This window comes from Curcuma longa, chromosome 21 (assembly GCF_044706935.1).
Source record: "Curcuma longa cultivar G26 ecotype Majalengka, Jawa Barat chromosome 21, ITB_CL_G26_1.1, whole genome shotgun sequence".
Classification (NCBI taxonomy): Eukaryota; Viridiplantae; Streptophyta; class Magnoliopsida; order Zingiberales; family Zingiberaceae; genus Curcuma; species Curcuma longa.
Window position 1 is genome coordinate 2,697,993 of NC_133881.1, and position 19,246 is coordinate 2,717,238.

Below are 19,246 nucleotides of genomic sequence, written 5' to 3' on the forward strand. Positions count from 1 at the left end.
GTAATTGTTCTTAACTCCCTAATAACATTTTGATATAAACAAATTAAACATACGTGATGATCTTGTTTTGTTGCAGCCAAATCTCCTGGACGAATGAAGAAGATTGAAGAGTAGAAGAAAGGGGGGAACTAAAATAAATGTTGATCTTGTTTTAGGGTGAATGTTGATCCATTGTTCCAAAGGTTGGAATTGCATGCAGCTCTCTCCTTTTTCTTCATTTTATTTTTATAAATTTCGGTAAACTTCCATATGGCAACAATTTTTTGTTTAAAAAAATTATTATTTTATCTAAATTATTAATTATATCTCTTTAAATCTTTGAACTTGGGTAATTTTTTATGCATCTTTTGGATTTTTGATTGTCTATTTGTTAGTAATATATATGAAATATATATAATAATATTTGCCCAAAATATAACTATGTATTATAATAGATCGTGTTTATTGTCTTGTCATATTTTGTTACGAACTTATATTTCAATTAAATATAATTTTGAGCAGTGTGAATTTTTCTAAAATTTTAAGCTAAGAAAAGAAAAGAATTGTATTTTACTTAAAATTTTTATATTGTAAAGATATTTGTTAACTTTAATGTTCATGTTTGTTACTTAAAAATTGAAAATGAACTAGTCAATTAAATTCCTAAAATTATCATAATTAATTGGAGCTCAATTTAGTTATAATTATTTATTCCATTAGGACTGTTCACTCTAAAGAAAATATTTTTAAAATGAAAAAATCATAATTCAATTAAAAACATATTGAGAGTTTAAAATTATGTTGAAATAGTGACTATTTTTTAATCTAATTCTCAATAAATTAGAATAAAATAGATAGTATGCATGAGAGGTGATGGGCTAACTAATTTAATGATTAAAAATATCTTTTTTTAAATTTAATTTAATCCTATTATATTCCATGATTTTAAATTCTTAAGAGATAATTTTAAATTCTTATAGTCTACTTATCACAATGGTAAAGATATTTCGAATGCACATGAGAGGCCGTGATTTTATTCTTTGCTAGGGTATAATTTAACATTGAATTTGGAGGAAATAGTATTGGGTGGCCTTCATCGAAGTACCCAAATGTGAAAAAAGTAAGAGTTTGTTTAAAAAATTCTTTTATATCTTTGAAACGATTTTACAAGAGCGACAAAGACCGCAGAGACCACTGTAATTGTATTACTTGTTTACTTCAACAAGTTTATTTTATCGTAATCAACTCAACTATGCTTTGGAGACTTTATAAAGGGATATACTTGTCTACTTCAACAAGTTTACTTTGTTGTAAATCGTAACCAACTCAACTATGCTCCGGAAACTTCTATATCCTTTCTCATTTATTATATCTATGTATTTAATTTTTATTTTCATAATATTCGAGTTGAATATATCCGCATTCAAATTTAAAAATCTTCGTATTTAATTATCAAATTATTTAATTAAATTTAAAAAATTCTTCTATATCTTTGATCATTAGGTATCATAATTCACGTCGGATTAGGAGAAAATGATCAATTGATTAGAATCCACTCCACATCTTTATTTATGTAGGCCACTAATTTTCCTTAAATAGAACACGTTGGAAACGAGCCGCTGCTGGAAAGGGAAACCTCATCAACGAATTGTCAGATACGCTGACGCAAATCCAGCTGTAAAAGCCATTAGATCCTCGCCACGCGGCGACATGTATCAGAGAATATTCGCTAAAACAATTCGCTCTCCGCTTACAACTGTTGGATTTTATTTTTACAATTTCGTCCATGTTGTTTTATATATTATTAATATGACAAACGGCTTTCAAATTGCAAATATCTGTTTTAATTTTTTGACAATGAATTTCAAGTTTAAATCTTAATTGATCGATCAGTTACGTAAACATGATAATTCAAATAAGTCTGTATTATAATAACTATAAAATTATAATGATTATAATATATAAATATTATTAAAGAATAAATAAAATTATATATTATAATTGAAATTTGAATCATGAGTATTTAAGTATCTTGTTGAGTGTCTGCACTGTTGTATATCTGGAGCTAATTTTAGCATTTCGCGATATTTAATATTGTCATAAATATTAAAAATCAAATCAATATTAATGTGTGTTTCATTGATAACTAAAATGAGACTATAGAAGGGAATAGATTTGTGTGAACTGAAAAATTCATAAATTACAGGGACTTGAATCAAATACAACAAAACTCAATAATTTAAAATGACAAGGAACCGAGAGAGAGAGAGAGAGAGAGAGAATCGAAGAGGGGAATAGCGTGAAATCGGGTTTGCTTAATTTGATCTTCTTCTTCCTCCTCCTCCTCCTCCTCCCTCTCCCCTCTGCATCTTCTTCGTTCCCCATCGAAACCTTCAAATTGATGGGGCGGAATTCCAAATTTCCCTTGTCGAGATGCGAGGTGGCGGCGGCTGTCGGCGTCGTGGCCAGCCTGGGATTGGGCTTGGCGGCCGTCTACTTTTCCATGCCGTCCTCCGACTACAGCTTCCTCAAATTGCCCCGCACGCTTGAAGATATCCAGGATTTGAGGTGAGATTTCCTTATCTGGCCTCAAAATTGGGGCTTTTCCTGGAATAGTGATATCGATTTATATATGTTCTTTTGGTGTGTCTCAAGAACCAAATCTTCTGTTTAGGTTTTGGTTGGTGAATTTACATCTGTTCATATTTTGTTATTTTTAGGGGATATTTATGTTTGATGAGGAAAAAAATCAACCTTCTTTTTGTATTAGAATCACAGAAACCTTCTGTTGGAATTCTTGTCGCTTTGTCTAGTTGTTTTCAGTTTTAACCTATGAATTTATTGCAAATGATCGAAAACCCCAGAGGCTGTGAATCATATTCTTTAATATCCTCGGATGTCTACGTTTTGGTTATGATTCAAGGTTTAGTACCATAGAAGGGAGTTTCATTGTGATGTTAATTTGCCAACATTAGTGGAATATTAAGCGATTCTGTTCAAAATAATGGATCTTGTCCTCTCAGATTGTGAAGAGTTATTGCTGTTAAAACATGTTTTTTGATTGTAAAAGTTTCCATAGATTCATGTTCAGGGTTAAGATTTTGCCTCAGAGATGCATATTCTCATATTTGTGAGTCAAGTGTAAATGCACATTTTGCTGCTATGATATTGGCTATATTTACTGACTGTGTGTATGTGATGGATCTTGATGGTCCAGCTAGGAGAGGGGGTGAATAGACGATGAACACAGTTCGTTCAAACCTCGCTCTTAAATACAAACAAATACAAGTTTATTAATATGAATGTGCTTGTGTGTGAATAATAATTGTGAAGTATTATTATAGCAGGAATAAAAAAACACACACAAGAAACAATACTAACACTAGAATATAGTAGAATTTAAAGACTTTGCTCCTACTCCACTACCTATGATTTGTTTAATGTGTCACCCCCAAATTTAATTATACCACTTTACGATAGGCAATGGGGCAAGTCTTTGCAGCTGCCAACCAATGAGATTTCACTAAAATATAATCCTCACTCTTTCATAGGATGTAAATGAAAGTTTAGGGAAGAATAGACTACCAAAAGTTTGAGTTGAAGCCACCTTTGCATGTAAATTTCATCTCGGTGCAGGTTTAGTACTTACAGAAGTGCGAGCTTTTCTGATGCTCTTATTGAATCTCTTTGGTGTAGGGACAATCTTGAGAGTTACACAAGTGACTACACCATACAGGTTCTAGTGGGCTACTGCATAGTCTACATTTTTATGCAAACTTTCATGATTCCAGGGACAATTTTTATGTCCCTTCTGGCCGGTGCACTCTTTGGAGTCGTGCACGGTGTAGCCCTGGTTGTCTTTGCGGCAACAGCTGGTGCATCCTCATGCTATTTCCTGTCATATTTAATAGGACGGCCCTTGGTCTTCTTGTTGTGGCCAGACAAGCTAAGTTTCTTTCAAAAACAGGTGCTTCTTTGCTATCAACACTATTTCATTTGAACACGATGTGATCATTGTCTAATCATCAAACTTATAAGTTAAATCAAGATCTATTCTTCTTTGAGATTTGGTTTGCTGATGTAGCAATAACACTGGTTTTCTAGGTGGCTAGAAGAAGAGAGAAGCTGTTAAATTACATGCTTTTTCTCAGAGTTACTCCGACACTGCCAAATACTTTCATCAATGTCGCTTCGCCCATTGTCGATGTCCCTTATCACACCTTCTTCCTGGCTACCATCATCGGGCTAATTCCGGCTGCTTATGTCACAGTCAGGGTATCCTTTCTACCTTGCAACTGTTTCACCAAAGTCTCATGATATTCCTTTGTCATTTTTCTTGCATTTCTATATAACTTTCCTACATTTTGCATGTATATCAGGCTGGAATTGCTATCGGAGAGCTTCGATCGGTAGCGGACCTTTACGATTTCCAAGCAATAGCAGCACTATTCTTTATAGGGATTGTTTCAGTGACCCCCACCCTGATAAGCAGAAATCAAGCTGTAGATAATGCATAGTAAGGAACTGACCTCTCATGGACCGAGTTTCTGAAGTTTGATGATCCCTGATACACACTTCTTTTCTTTTCTTTAAATGCAAATTCTTGGGATACAGATGCAAAGATTTGTAAATACTGTCAAGTGTATGATGATGCAAACTGGTTGTAAATATTTCTTCTTCATGTGTTGTGTTTAACTTTTATTTAATAGAAGCAGCTTAACTTGTAGAGCATGATTTCTGGAATATGCTTATCGTCCACGTTCATTGCGTTCTTACCCCAATGTTTTGCGGTAGCAGTAGCAGCAGCTGTAGGCTCCAGTTATTGCAGTTACGATTTCGTAAATGTTACAATGTGAATTTATACTAATAAATATGCATTGTAACCGTTATAAAATCATAACGGATACACATGTATGATTTGATAAAGTTGAATAATAAGATGGGGGCCTATTTTTTATTAAAAAAATTAAAATGGATGATTTGGGGAAAAAACGTCTTTTATTTTTGTCAAAAAAAAAAAAAAAAAAAAAAAAAAAAGATGTAAAGGAGGGGCAAATATGAAATTATTCTAAAAAAATAGTTGTTCATCTAAATTAAATCGGTGATGGAGATTGGGTCTATTGGAATTGGGCTCTGGTCATAGGGCCCAATTAACTTGCGTCGCTTCTGGACGATGCCGAATTCCGAAAGCAGTTCCGCTCTCTTCGTCGTGCCGGCGGCGTTGGCATCCGATGTCTGCTTCGATCGCTATGGCAGAGAGCAGTAGATCCAGCGGTCATGCGCTTCTCGATGGTAGCACTCGATCGTTCCTAGTAATGCTCATTGCATCTTCTTCTTCTTTTGTTTCTCGCAATTCTCCGCCAAACTTTAGCAAATGATCAATTTCTGTCTTGGCTTCTTACATGAGGGCGTAACCCTAGACAGTTTCCGTCGAGAAGAGTCAGTCTTTGCGAGAGGAACTCTGTAGCATCCGGTGTGCGTGATAGTTTCGCACATCGAATACTTTTATCTTTGATTTGATGTTGCTTATGCCTTAGCGAAGTCATTTGGAGTTGAGGTTCACCCTGAGGTCTGGAAACACTCTTTGTAACTTGCAGTGATGCTAATTTTCAAATCGTGTTCACAGATAAAGCTATTATGTGTTATTGCACTGGACTTTGGTATCTCCTCTTTGTTAACATGTGAAAAGAAGAGTGTTAGTACATTCCCCAGCATCAGTTTTTAGTGGTTCGGACACACAAGGAGACATGGACTTTTCCTCCTTGCTGTTGTTATCTTGTGGTTGTGGTGCATATGTTGAATGTAGGGTTCAAGGGATGTTTTTATCTTTTTGTATTTATATATTAGTGCAAGCCCGATGTCATGTATTTCTTATTTTCCTTTTTATCTATTCCTTTTTAGGAGCCCAAACGGCTTGGGATATGCTTTCAGAGGAGCAAATGCAGAGACATATCACTACAGGTTGTGAGGAACTTGATACAATACTTGGAGGTGGAATACATTGCAAAGCAGTAACTGAAATTGGTCAGGTTTTTTGGTTCAATTACATTTGTTTCTTGAGGCTTGCATAATGCTGTGAAACTTAATGATCATTATTTTTTATTTCTATGTGCACTTATATAAAGCACATGATCCATTGATTAGGAGAGATACTGCACATTTTCCATTCATGGCTGTGTTCCTTCATGCAATGTCTCTTACAATTTATCCAGGCCTTATTCTATTATATTCTTTTAGTGTGGTGTTTTCATCCTGGCTTCTTTACATTTTGCAAAAAACATATTTTCCAGCTTGCTTCTGGACCTCCTGTTGTTGCATGCATCTATGTATTTCAGTTCTCATTGACTTGTGTATTTTCCAGGAGGAATTCCAGGAATTGGTAAAACACAACTTGGGTACGTCTAGCTATTTGAATTTCAAATAGTATATGAAGGATTTGGATAAGCAACATTACTTTATACCAGAATTTTACAGGATTCAGCTAGCAGTCAATGTCCAAATTCCTGTACAATATGGTGGTCTTGGTGGAAAGGCAGTTTACATAGGTGACACCAAACAAATCTAAGATGCTTACACTCTTTGATATTATACTGACTTTGAAATGGATTTTTTTTATCTTAAGCAGTAGGATAGATATTATTTTTTGATGGTGACAGATACAGAAGGCAGCTTCATGGTTGAACGCGCTCACCAAATAATTGAAGGATGTATTGCTGATTTATTTGAAAATTTTGAGCATAGGAAGAAGGAGTCTTTAGTGTGCCCAGACATATTGCAACCTAACAGCTTCCTGGCTAATATATTCTACTTCCGCGTCTGCAGTTATACTGAGCAAATTGCAGCTGTTAACTATTTGGAGAAATTTCTTGAAGAACATAAAGATGTAAATTGAATACTATTATTCCCAATTTACTTTAAAAAAAAACTCTTTACCTTCGCCATTTATCATGCTGCTATATTTTCTCATAAAGATGCTTGTTTTCTTGTACTGAAAACAATTAGCAAAAGTTATTTTCATTCACGAAAGACCATTGTTTAAAGTAAAGCCACATTAGCAATAACAATTCATGCTTCGATCTTAAATGTCTATTCCTCATCAACATAGCATAATTTATTTGGCCTTCTTTATAATCCACATCTACAATTTACTCATTTTGCTTTATGTGAATGCATTATCACACATGAAAGTAAATAGAGCAAAGAAATATTGGATTAATGTGGTCAAACTAACTGTACTAGCTTAGTTAGTCTGTGACATTTCTTTTACAAATTTGCAATGACATGCTTTGACCTGTTTATATAATTCTCTGTTTTATGGCTGTGTAATCAATGAATCTTCGGTAGGTGAAGATAATTGTTGTGGACAGCATCACATTTCATTTTCGTCGAGATTTTGATGATTTGGCTATGAGAACTAGAGTACTTGGAGGGATGTCATTGAAGCTGATGAGATTTGCAAAGAAGCATAACTTGGCTGTAAGTAGTTACATTTTTCAAGCTCACATTTAACTATTAGTTCAGTTATGTTAGCTAGTTGGTGATGGTGCAACCATAAGAAGGCATTTCATGCGACTTTCTTTTCGTGATGTTTCACATTGGAAGCAGTTGGCATGATAAGTTGTGGCTTAGATATATATACTTAACCTTCTGTTTGGTATATATAATCCCAGGGTTTCCGTTTGGTGCTTGTCCAAGTTAACCAGCTTGCATCATATATTTGTTGTCAAAATAGTTTACCTGTCTGATTATAGTTGTTTCATGCAACTTGCTCAAGGGACCGTGTTGAATAAATCATATAAGGTTAATTCTCTTGCTATGCATATGTTCCATGAGTTATCAAAATGCAGACAGACATATTGGTTGGCAACTGTACTTCTAGGCCACAAATTTCTCCTGATAAAGTTATTTTGACATGCTACTTAGGTTTGTTATGTCGTCACTGCTAGGATCTTGAATTAAGCACAGTAATGCTAGGATTTTCTCAAAAAATGCATTTCCCCATTTTTGAATTTTATTCTCCTTATTTTCCTATTGTCTTTGCAAAACACCTGAATCCTCTTTTAACCCTAAGCAGGTTGTTTTGCTGAATCAAGTTACAACAAAGTTTGCGGATGGCTCATTTCAGTTAACTCTTGCTCTTGGTATACTTCTATTCTCTCCTTCCCATATCAATCAATTAAACGCTGATTTTGTTTTTGTTATATCATGGAAGAAATATTACATCGTGTCCATCAATGTTTCTTCTTTCTCATCTTGTATGTCTTTATGGAACAGGTGATAGTTGGTCTCATGCATGCACCAATCGCATCATTCTATACTGGAATGGTAATGAACGACACGCATATATCGATAAGTCTCCATCTCTTCGATCAGCCTCCGCACCCTTCCAGGTTACAAGTAAAGGTATTCGAAATGTCACTTCAAATTGCAAGCGTGTCAGGATGATGTAGAGACAGATATGATGCGAAGAGAAGATGAACTACTTGAGTTGTTTCGTTCAGTTTCATATTTTATAAATTGGATTTTAACTGATGTCAAAAACAAGATAACTCAAGGAGTTTCTTTCAGATACCTGGAAATGCTTCCACAATGTGGTACTTGTAATGCATTAAGGACCTATTTTGAGAAGCATGTGTCAATACAACTACTCTCATTTGTTACATTTGAATTGTTTCCCTATATGCATTAAGGAGCTAAGTTACTTCTTAATTAATTTTTGTACAAGATAGAAACATAACAAGCTGGAAAAAGACTGATACTGACAGAAATATAAGAAACCCAAATCACTGGTCAAAGTTTGCAGGCACCGCCTAACAAACTGGAGAACAAATGTTACTTTCAAATGCATCCAAGTTTTCTTTTGGATGAAAGAAAACTAAATTAAATCCTTATGTCTAGTTTGTCGTTAGGTGTGAGTTCATGGAAATTGATTCTCTTGTCGGAATAAAGAGGATGATGATATATCGAGATACGGCCTGAGGAATTCAAGTGCGACTTGGTCACCAACTCTACCACAAAGCTATTTGACCAGAACTCTATAAAATACCAACATTATCAAATACGCTATAAATTCAACGCAAAAACAACCATTTTTCTTTTAAGGGCGAGTATCAGTCGCTTAACTGATCATATTATGATAAACGAGCATACATTATAGTGATTGTTTACATGATTTGTTTTACTAAAATCTAAATACTACTTGAGCTCCACAATCAACATGAGAATTAAGAATCAAATAGCTAAGAATCCACGATTAGAGAAACTAAAGTAATATACTACACTTCACCTGTTACTGTTTCAGTTATTCTTTATCTTCCTGGAACTCCCGGAAGAACAGGCCGGCCCTTTACGTGCATGGCTGCGTCTCCGGAGTGAATCAGAAAAGAACAGCTCCCATGAAGTCATTGGTCAGACCAAACACGAAAAAATTGAGTTTTTTGCAGCGCCAAATGCTTGGCAGAAGGTAATACAGCAGAACAAGTTCCCACTATGACTCATCCCTCCATCTAGGGCTCCGACTTGGTAAGAAGCCCGAGGGCGACTGGGGGAAGAAGAAGAACCCGGGAGAAGGCGGCGCCGGAAGGCCATGCCCCCCCGTTCCAGGTTCCAGTGTTTCCGGATGGGGCGACGGAGAGAAGACCAGCGGCGGAGGGTACTGGAACCCTGGAGAAATCAAGGGATACGGCGACCTCGGAGATAAGAGATTCAGGTATCCACTGAGAGAAGGCAGCGACGTCGGTCGAGGGGAAAGGAACGAGTTTGCCGACAGCAGTGCGAGGGATGGCGGAGAGGGAAAGGGTGGCGGGGGCTGATGGCGAGAAGAGGAGGCGGGGCCGAGGAGGGAGCTCTCGAGGAAGCGCATGTAGGCGGAGACAGGGGAGGGCTCCCAGGCAGGAGCGCGGGGGTTAGGGTGCGGCGGAGGGGCGATGGGGGAGAGCGGGGGAGGGCGGATCTTGAAGAGGCGGGAGCTGGGAGGACGCGGCTGAGGCTGTGGCTGTGGCTGGGGGCGGAGGTGGTCGCGGGAGGGTGAACCGGTGAGCTGCTGGACGACGGCGCGGAAGTCGTTCTTGCTGATATTGTATATCTGCTGCGGCGGAGGAGGCGAGGGCTTGCGGATTTGCTTGCTCTGCTTGTTGATGCCGAGCGATGGATCCATGGATGGATTGTTGCAGAGATTGAAGGAAAGGTGTTGGCGGCGGCGATGGAATCGGAGTGCCGCCGGTTTCGCCTTCTCTTTATAATGGAAATGTGGCGGAGACGAGGAACGAAGGTGACTGGTAGTTGCGTTGACCGCGCGAAGTGGGCGGCGGCCGAAGAGTAAATTGGGAAGCCGCCGAAGGTTATAACGTACTATTTTAGGAAAGGTGGGAAATTTTCATTTCACCTCATAGAACTCCTCTTTTCCCAAAAATATTCTTAAAATTTTAAATTTTATTAAAATATCCCTCTGTTTTCAAATGGTTATTTATTACGCTCACTCTAACCATTAATCACTAACGTTTTTAAAAGGTGATAAAGACTAGAAGATCAGTGACAAAGTTTTGAACGCTAAGGGCGTTTAAAATAGTTTAAAATTTTGATTTAAAAATAAATAAACGTCCCAAATTATATAAATAGTGAAAAGGATGTCAAAAGGTCCTACTAGATGTTTTGTATTCAAAATTCTCCTTATTAATTCTAGCATTGTTATAATAGTCACTCTATAATATAGAAAAATAAATATTTTATTTTTAATCAAAATTAGTATATATAAAGTACTATTTTATTAAAATAATTTTTATCAAATTGAGTAAAATTATTTAAATTTTATCAAAATTATTTTAAATTAATTAAAATTATTTTAAAATAATTATAGCAGCTATTTAGGTAGTTGCTATACAGTTGTAGTTAAATCTTAAAACTATAAATTTTAAAATTTTGAATCATAAATCTTAAATCTTGAATATTATTATATTAAAATATTCTTTATCAACTTTATTATAATTATTTAAATTTTATCAAAATTATTTTAAATTAGTCAAAATTATTTTGAAATGTTGTAATAGCTAACTAAGTAGTCGATATATAATTGTAGTAGCTACTTAATATTTGTTATAATACTATAATAGTGTTGTATTAACTGTTATATGTTGTAGTCAGTTAGTTGTAAGTGTTATAATAGTATTGAAAGTAAGAGTATTTTTAGAATAAATATCTAATGAGACATCTTTTTGACTATTTTTGAAAAAAAATCATTCTTTTAAAGATTTGTATAATTTGGGAAGCCCTTTTATTTTTTTCCCCATAAATTTTAAAATGTAGATAAAATTTCAAACAAGAGAAAATATCAAAACACACCAACTCATCTTATTTTTCATCCTACAAATATCAACATTCTAATACTATTATGACAACTTTATTTATAGTAATTCTAATAAAATTATCATAATAATAGTGAATATTAAGCAAGTTTAACTAAATTTTATAAATGACTGTGGCTAAGTTAAAAAAATATTTGTATATAATAATATTCTATAATAATTTTGATTAAGTAAGAGTAATTTTATTTTATATAACAGTTTTTAAAAATATTTTTTAAAAAAAATAAAATACTATTTTAATATGCTTAAAAAATAAAAAATTTAAAAATAATTATAATAAAGAGCATTTTTTAATTTTTTTCTCATAAATAATTTTTAATTATTTTTTCAATAATCAGATATCCAAGCTCACTCTAAATATTTTACTACTGCAGCAATTTATAAGGACAAAAGTATTCCTTGTTTTTCCTTGATTCAAATGTGATGTCGTTCATCCCAAGTATTTTTTATCATTGGCTTCTTAATGAGATGTAAATGAAATGAAGACCTCTTAGATGAGAAGATATTTTCAACGGCTATCAATCTCACGAATTGCTCCTTGCTCAATGATGCAATTCTACCACTTGAATATCAACTCGATCAGGAGGGCAAGGATTTTTTCTTCTATAGCATTTGAATGTTGAGACATTACAAAATGCAGCTTCAAGCAATCTCTTTATAACATTGAAAGCCAATAATAAATTTAACCACATAAATAGATATATCTTTTTAATACTAAAATTAAGATGTATAATAATGAAAATTAATCCTTTTTTTTATTGAGATCTCAGAGTAGCAGTTTCAAAATGAATAACCTCTTAAGTTATTCAATGTTATTATTGGATAAAATGGCGAAACTGATAGTACATATAGATCAAAACTTATTATATTTTAGTTAATTGTAGAGGTCCATAATTCAATTAACTCATTATATCTTAAAGATTTAAAGATACAGATAGATGAACTTGAAAGATTTAGAGGGATAATTCCCATGGAATATTAACGCGATAATTATATTATTTATTACATTTATTAATTTGGCGATTTTTTTTCTTCAGCCCGCAACTCAAGGACTGTAACCTCCACCGTAGCCATTTCCAGCACTAGAACCACCGCCGCCATACCCGCCGGCTCCACCATATCCTCCACCGATTCCCGAGCCACTGCCCATGCCGCCTCCATAGCCACCAGCACCGCCGTAGCCACCTCCTGTGCTGCCTCCATAGCCACCGGCACCGCCGTAGCCACCTCCTATCCCAGAGCCACCGCCAGCGCCCCCACCGTAACCGCCTGCGCCTCCATAGCCGCCTCCTATTCCCGAACCACCGGCCGAGCCACCACCGTAACCTCCGGCGCCACCATAGCCACCTCCTAGTCCCGAGCCACCGCCAGCACCGCTCCCATAACCACCTGCTCCGCCGTAACCACCAGCGCCACCGTATCCAGCGCCGCCGCCGGTTCCGCCGCCACCTCCCATCCCACCTCCGTGCTCTCCACCAGCACCGTATCCGCCACCGGCCCCACTCCCGGCGCCACTTCCGTAGCCTGCACCGTGCTCTCCCCCTTCTCCGATTGCACTCCCGCCGCCGCCGCCATGGCCGCCTCCGCCTCCTCCACCGGCCGCACCTCCATGCTCTCCTCCGGCACCGTATCCACCACCAGCTCCACTTCCTGCACCACTTCCGTAGCCTGCACCGTGCTCTCCCCCTTCTCCGATTGCACTCCCGCCGCCGCCGCCATGGCCAGCGCCTCCACCGGCCGCACCTCCATGCTCTCCTCCGGCACCGTATCCACCACCAGCCCCACTTCCTGCACCACTTCCGTAGCCTGCACCGTGCTCTCCCCCTTCTCCGATTGCACTCCCGCCGCCACCGCCATGGCCGCCGCCTCCTCCTCCGCCGGTTGCACCTCCATGCTCTCCTCCGGCACCGTATCCACCACCAGCCCCACTTCCTACACCACTTCCGTACCCTGCACCGTGCTCTCCCCCTTCTCCTATTGCACTCCCGCCGCCACCTCCATGGCCGCCTCCTCCTCCTCCGCCGGCTGCACCTCCATGCTCTCCTCCGGCACCGTATCCACCACCAGCTCCACTTCCTGCACCACTTCCAAAGCCTGCACCGTGCTCTCCCCCTTCTCCGATTGCGCTCCCGCCGCCGCCGCCATGGCCAGCGCCTCCACCGGCCGCACCTCCATGCTCTCCTCCAGCACCGTATCCACCACCAGCCCCACTTCCTACACCACTTCCGTACCCTGCACCGTGCTCTCCCCCTTCTCCGATTGCACTCCCGCCGCCACCTCCATGGCCGCCGCCTCCTCCTCCGCCGGCTGCACCTCCATGCTCTCCTCCGGCACCGTATCCACCACCAGCCCCACTTCCTACACCACTTCCGTAGCCTGCACCGTGCTCTCCCCCTTCTCCGATTGCACTGCCGCCACCACCGCCCTTGCCGCCGCCGCCTCCTCCTGCACCACCCTCACCACAACCAGCGCCGCCTCCAGCGCCACTGCCAGTTCCGGCACCATAACCACTGGCACCACCGGCACCGTAACCAGCGCCGGCACCGCTCCCTCCACCACCGCCGTACCCACCACCATGTTCACTCCCAGCTCCATAACCTACGCCACCGCCGCTCCCTCCGCCAGTACCATACCCACCTCCATGGCCTCCCAAACCTCCATACTCCCCGCCGGAGGCCCCCCCATACCCGGCTCCAGACCCGCCTCCGCCTCCACCACCAAGCCCACCTCCATGCTCACCGCCAGCACCATAACCAGCACCGCCGCCGCTTCCATAACCACTGCCAAAGCCGGCGCCTTTTTCCCCTACAGCGCCGTAACCCGGCACGAACTGCGCACCGGAGCCATAACCAGCACCAGAACCACCACCACCTCCGCCGCCATACCCTCCCGCTCCGGCCGCAGCGCCTCCGGCTCCATAGCCGGCGCCAGAACCAATGCCGTGACCGGCGCCATACGGAATCGGCTCTGAGAAGAGCAATCTAGAAGCAGAGCATTCGGCGATGCCGAGCAAAAGCAAGAACAGCGGAATTACAAACCTAAAAGTGGCCATTATTTGCGTTGCGAGGATGAACGAAAGCAGCGGAATTGGGTCGGAATTTATAGAGCTGGATCGACCGGAGAGTGGCGATCACCTTGTAGCCAGCAGGCCATGTTACTTTTGGCATATGTGTTCTTCCCACTTGCATTTCTAATCTTCAAAGTTTCTGCGTTCCTGCTGTAATGCATCCTTTTCTTTCCCCTCGAGCTTTCATCTCCAAACTCCTCATGATGAACCAACTAAACATCTCGATAATGGCGTTTACTCCTCAACAACTGCAACCTTAATAACATAGCTACTATTGACGAGCAGTGAGAGAAGACAACCCACTAAGCACCAAAGGCTTTGAGTTCTTCATAGGGTGTACCGTGCGACTTTGTGGGGCTGAGAGAGGAAAAGAAGAAGAAGCTTTAGTCCTGCTTTGTCAACAAAAGGAATGTTGAATTCACATCAACGACAACAAGTGGCCACAACTTCCATTTATTTGCATATTTATTTGTTAGTGTCAGTCCTTAATGTCAATTTGATGGAGTGAGATTTAATTGGACTCAAGTCAAATCGAATCCATTAAAAGGATTACATGATCATCATGCATTAATAGGGTATTAATTCCCTCATCATTAAAAGAGTTGCATGAGCATCATAGAGGGTTGCATGATCATCATGTATGATCATGTATAAGATTATTAAAGGTATTAATTTCATGAAATTCTCAAGAGTCAAAAATCCTTCATATTCTATGGTTGGATATAAAAAGGGACGAGAAGGGTTGACATCCATCAACTTTTGAAGGCAAGAGTTGCTATCAGAATTACGAAGGGCTCGCATCGAAGGTAATCTCGATTCCAATAGATAGAATCGATAAAACGAATATGATTTCGCATGAATCTTCTGGAGGGATCCCTTTTTCCACTGTATTTATGCGGCTAAAATTGTTTTTAGACATGCAGCTCCCAACATTATATACATAAAACACAAACTGTTCTCTGAAATTACGAGCTCCAGTGGATTAATGTTCTTCAGACCTTACATTTAATTTGTTCTCTCTGGAATGTTGGTGCCATTAATGCATCAAAAGAAAAAGGATATAGTCACTGCCACATGGTGAAACAGCTGATAATGTAGATTTGCTTTGGTGGTTGATGTGAAATGCTTCGCCATGCATGCGCGACCAAAATGAGGAAAAGGAAGATGATGAGCACAATTTGATTCGATATCAATGATAGAAATAAAGAAAGAAGAAAGTATTTATATATTCATGTACATATATATGTGGATTGTACATCATGGTGCATGACAGAGGAAGCACAGCTGAGATTGCACTAGAGAGAAAGATGAGAGCCAAAGGTCAATCCTACAAACTTGAGTGGGGATGCCATTCTAGAAACTATATCTATTGATTCTAACTTAGCTCCCTTTGATTTCGACTACACTAATTTGAGTTCTTTTGTATTTTGCAAATGATTTTCAAGATAATATTTTTTATAGGGGCACAAGATATTAAACATAGCAACCTCATTAGGTCGGAGTTATTTGGTCGAGACTAAATGGACAAAAGTTTAATACTTTTTATAATGGTGCTCGAGAGTAAACATTATGCTTAAAATCACATAATCAAACTTATTAGCTTATTTTCTTCCTCTTATAAATGTTTGTGCACTAACCTTGCCATCTTTATTGGACTACATTCGGCCCATTATCTGTTGGGCTTTACTTAGGAAGTCTGGTAATCTAGTTTGTTTGTATAAATTTTAAAATTCTTTGCATCGCAATTCCAATTGAAATACAGATTTTTTTTTCAAAATAAAATATACAGCGTGAGTAAGCAATAATGACACGAGCACGTGCAAAGGATGACGCATCTCCACGCTTGGGGGCGTGGTCCTCGTTCGTTATCCTCGGCCATAAAAAATTGCAAATAAGTTAGACTAATAAATAATAATAATTTGCGTTTATCTAATTACAAATTTATAATTTAGCAATTAATATGCACAAAAATGAGGAAACATGAGCCACGATCGAAACTGCGGAAATCGAACAGCATTCCGTTACATTACAAGCAAAAATAGTAGTAAACTCGTAATAATTGTATAAACCGATCGAAGATGAAAGCGGTAGAGATGGAGAAATTAGTACTTCACCCTCGCCGCACCGGCGATCGTTCGTGTCCTGCCGCCATCTTGGTCGGCTGCTTCAGCTGCCGGAACACCTTCATCGGGCTCGGAAAGTTCCACCTCCGCCCCGGCTTCCTCTTCGCCTCCTCTTCCGGAACGCCCCAGCCGCGCATGGAAGAACGCCCCACCGCCACCGTCCTGGATCGGAACATACCTGGCGGCGGCGGATCCTTCTTGCCCTCCCCAGCCGACCTTGAGAACGGCCAGAAGAAGGTCCATCCCCTTCCTCCGCCCCGCGCCCTCGAGGTAGGTGATGGATCGTCGCCCTCCGCCGCAACGGCCGCCACTGATCGCGACCGGACGAGAGGGATCCCGACCGATCGGGACCGCTGAAAGGCCGGCTCTCTGGCGATGAGCCGGGAGACGGTCCCCACCTGCCCCAAACCTGCGTCTTCTCCGGCGATCCATCGGCAAGATCTGGAGGATCCAGAGGAGGAGGAAGCGGAGGAGGAAGGGGAGGCGAAGCAGCCGCACGGGCGGAGGCTCGCGCAGTCAGGGCAGAGGCGCAGGAGGCGATCTCGGAGGCAAGCAGCGCAGACTCCGCCGGGAGACTGCATCGGGTGTTTCCAGCACCTCCACCCACTCTTGTCCTCCTCCTCCTCCACCACCACCACCACCGCCTTCCCCTTCTTCTCCGCCGGCTCGATCTTTATAACTTCCTCCTCAGCGTCCTCATCCGCCCTCCACCACGGCAACGCCTCCACCGGAGCGGATCCCCGATCGCCTCTCATCCTCCCTCCGCTCCGCTCCGCTACCAGATGGCCCAGATCCACTTCCTCACTCGACGGCTAAGTTTCTGGTAAGCAGTTGAACCAGTATTCATACACACAAGAGGAAGGTGGGACGCAGAAACAAAATGCCCTCGATCTTGAGACTATTCACGATTATGCCATCATGGAAACATCAGCTCAGGCGTCCGGGGCCGCGCCTGTTTCCACCGCTCCGTGTTCTCTGGCGGCGTGGGCCAACGTCGGCTGGGCGCGATGCGGCGATGGCCCACCAATCGGACGGACAAGATTGCCTTATACGATGACGAAGGCGAAATGATGAGCACGCGAGCGTACGAGACGTACGCGGACGGTGTTGACGTAGCTGACCACGCCACGCACTGTTTGCCAAGTCCTCCACGCCATCTTTGCCACGTATTAAAAAAAGGTGCGTCTAAAAGTATTTTATTTTCTTATTATTATTATTATTTCCTTTAAATTCTGTGGAAGTATGATATCGAGTCACTCCTTAATTAGTTCGATCGTTATCACAAGTATAAAACAAACTAAATACTAAACTACAAACCGCACCTTTCTCAAAGAATTTTTTTTACCAAAAATAATAATAATAATAATAATTTTTATGCTCTTTTGAACAAATTCCTACTACGTCTTTCCAAATTCAACATCCTCTTTTAAGGTCAAAGTAATAAATCCAAAATCAATCTGAAACGGCGCTGAAGTCTAAAAAGTTCATCTTGAACCCGTAAAAAAGTAGCATACATGTTCTCACTATATTCAACAGATATGTTTACTTTTTGACCGTAAATAAAAAGGCCTTTTGATTCAATCAATCCCAATTCAATGAGAATTACGCATGCATGGACTGGCTGTAATACCTCCTCCGAGCTCTTAATTAAACCAAGCTCAACTAACTTGGCTGAAACATTATTCAAACAAACTAGAGACAATTATATTATTCATGGCACGTGCCGTTTGGTAGTCAAATCTTTGCATCACATGATGCCTTGAGCCTTAATTAACTACTCATTATTAATAATTGAATTGTTCGGCGCATCAAATGTGTTGGCGCACGTGAATGCCATGTGTTGCAATTCAACAGCGAAGTTTAGTAGTTAACCAATAATAGAATTATTATTAAGATACTAAAAATATCATGCCTTAAATGGATTTTAGTAAAAAAATATCATCATTTGAGAAAAATGTTTAAGTAAATCCATCCTTTATGCAAAATCCATCCCTTATAGTAAAAATGAAATTTGCAAAGGGTGTTTTTATAATACACTAAAACTTTAAAAATAAATAAATTAAAAGGGTGGTGAAATTTTAGCTGACTCAAAAGGACTATGAGCCATCAACTTATACGTGTATTTTTGTGCATATCAGAGGAACAGACAGGTCGATACGTCACCATGTGCCAGATAACGTGGCTATCCGGGCATTCAATTGCAGTGCGTGCAGAACGGCACAGCAAAAGCGTGACGTACGTGAGCGTGTGTGCAGCGAGATGAATGAACAGATCGCCACTCGAGACAATTTGACAAATTTTAAAAGTTTGTAGTATTATGGATTTTTTAAAAAAAACATAAAAACAAAATAGAATGGAAAATGAAAGTAAAATTGAGGAGGTTGATGCAATAATTCAGCATAAATATGCAAATAAATAATTTAGGAGAAAGCATTGAGAATTGTTTTTTTTTAATAGAAAATGGTTGGGTTTGAATTGGGGTGGAGATATTGTTGGCTACCATCCTGTTGTCCTCGACCGTTGAAACGGGGTGAGTAATGATTGCTCTGTATAAACAAAGAATCCATGGCCGAGTGCGGGGAAGTAATCTCAGAGTCGATCCAACCACTAAGAAGCCTAATAACAGTTAACGCGGTAAAATTCAGACAAACACAGTAGCCATAAATCATAATATAAAGGATCAATGTGGGTAAACGTGTACGATGTGGGACTAAAAA

General features: G+C 39.8%; 4 protein-coding genes and 1 pseudogene across 7 annotated transcripts; 2 read left to right on the forward strand and 3 right to left on the reverse strand.

The window, feature by feature from the left end:
• The first annotated feature begins 2,266 nt into the window (after window positions 1-2,266).
• LOC141814413 (putative membrane protein At4g09580) lies at window positions 2,267-4,705 on the forward strand. Its single transcript, XM_074702378.1, has 4 exons — window positions 2,267-2,547; window positions 3,676-3,946; window positions 4,084-4,254; window positions 4,359-4,705. The coding sequence occupies exons 1-4, from the start codon at window positions 2,381-2,383 to the stop codon at window positions 4,494-4,496; spliced, it is 747 nt and encodes a 248-aa protein (XP_074558479.1). The 5' UTR covers window positions 2,267-2,380; the 3' UTR covers window positions 4,497-4,705.
• Window positions 4,706-5,176: 471 nt separating this feature from the next.
• On the forward strand, window positions 5,177-8,550 carry LOC141814412 (DNA repair protein RAD51 homolog 3). Of its 3 annotated transcripts, none has more exons than XM_074702377.1 (8): window positions 5,177-5,291; window positions 5,881-6,003; window positions 6,341-6,374; window positions 6,454-6,524; window positions 6,636-6,862; window positions 7,324-7,455; window positions 8,054-8,120; window positions 8,254-8,550. In XM_074702377.1, the coding sequence occupies exons 2-8, from the start codon at window positions 5,901-5,903 to the stop codon at window positions 8,427-8,429; spliced, it is 810 nt and encodes a 269-aa protein (XP_074558478.1). In that variant the 5' UTR covers window positions 5,177-5,291; window positions 5,881-5,900; the 3' UTR covers window positions 8,430-8,550. The 3 variants fall into 3 exon arrangements, with proteins under 3 accessions (XP_074558478.1, XP_074558475.1, XP_074558477.1); XM_074702374.1 differs by having other exon boundaries at window positions 5,199-5,271; XM_074702376.1 differs by having other exon boundaries at window positions 5,199-5,271; window positions 6,642-6,862.
• Window positions 8,551-9,079: 529 nt separating this feature from the next.
• On the reverse strand, window positions 9,080-10,167 carry LOC141815524 (protein HAIKU1-like). Its single transcript, XM_074703470.1, has one exon. The coding sequence runs from the start codon at window positions 10,133-10,135 to the stop codon at window positions 9,467-9,469; it is 669 nt and encodes a 222-aa protein (XP_074559571.1). The 5' UTR covers window positions 10,136-10,167; the 3' UTR covers window positions 9,080-9,466.
• Window positions 10,168-12,230: 2,063 nt separating this feature from the next.
• LOC141815286 (uncharacterized) lies at window positions 12,231-14,458 on the reverse strand. 2 transcript variants are annotated; one of them, XM_074703220.1, is made up of 2 exons: window positions 12,567-14,458; window positions 12,231-12,524 (listed from the first exon to the last, which is right to left on the reverse strand). In XM_074703220.1, exons 1-2 carry the CDS (start codon window positions 14,389-14,391, stop codon window positions 12,385-12,387), a joined length of 1,965 nt encoding a protein of 654 aa, XP_074559321.1. In that variant the 5' UTR covers window positions 14,392-14,458; the 3' UTR covers window positions 12,231-12,384. The 2 variants fall into 2 exon arrangements, with proteins under 2 accessions (XP_074559321.1, XP_074559320.1); XM_074703219.1 differs by having other exon boundaries at window positions 12,231-14,458.
• A 1,728-nt stretch (window positions 14,459-16,186) lies between these two features.
• Window positions 16,187-17,376, reverse strand: LOC141815552 (uncharacterized; annotated as a pseudogene).
• Window positions 17,377-19,246: the final 1,870 nt, after the last annotated feature.

Excerpts from the sequence above, each read along its gene's own strand:
- LOC141814413 (XM_074702378.1), top strand. The coding sequence starts at position 2,381 with ATGGGGCGGAATTCCAAATTTCCCTTGTCGAGATGCGAGGTGGCGGCG. Across the intron at positions 2,548-3,675 it reads GAAGATATCCAGGATTTGAG|GGACAATCTTGAGAGTTACA; the intron begins GTGAGATTTCCT and ends TCTTTGGTGTAG. Across the intron at positions 4,255-4,358 it reads CTGCTTATGTCACAGTCAGG|GCTGGAATTGCTATCGGAGA; the intron begins GTATCCTTTCTA and ends CATGTATATCAG.
- LOC141814412 (XM_074702374.1), top strand. The coding sequence starts at position 5,211 with ATGTCTGCTTCGATCGCTATGGCAGAGAGCAGTAGATCCAGCGGTCAT. Across the intron at positions 5,272-5,880 it reads CGGTCATGCGCTTCTCGATG|GAGCCCAAACGGCTTGGGAT; the intron begins GTAGCACTCGAT and ends ATTCCTTTTTAG. Across the intron at positions 8,121-8,253 it reads TCAGTTAACTCTTGCTCTTG|GTGATAGTTGGTCTCATGCA; the intron begins GTATACTTCTAT and ends TTTATGGAACAG.
- LOC141815524 (XM_074703470.1), bottom strand. The coding sequence starts at position 10,135 with ATGGATCCATCGCTCGGCATCAACAAGCAGAGCAAGCAAATCCGCAAG.
- LOC141815286 (XM_074703219.1), bottom strand. The coding sequence starts at position 14,391 with ATGGCCACTTTTAGGTTTGTAATTCCGCTGTTCTTGCTTTTGCTCGGC.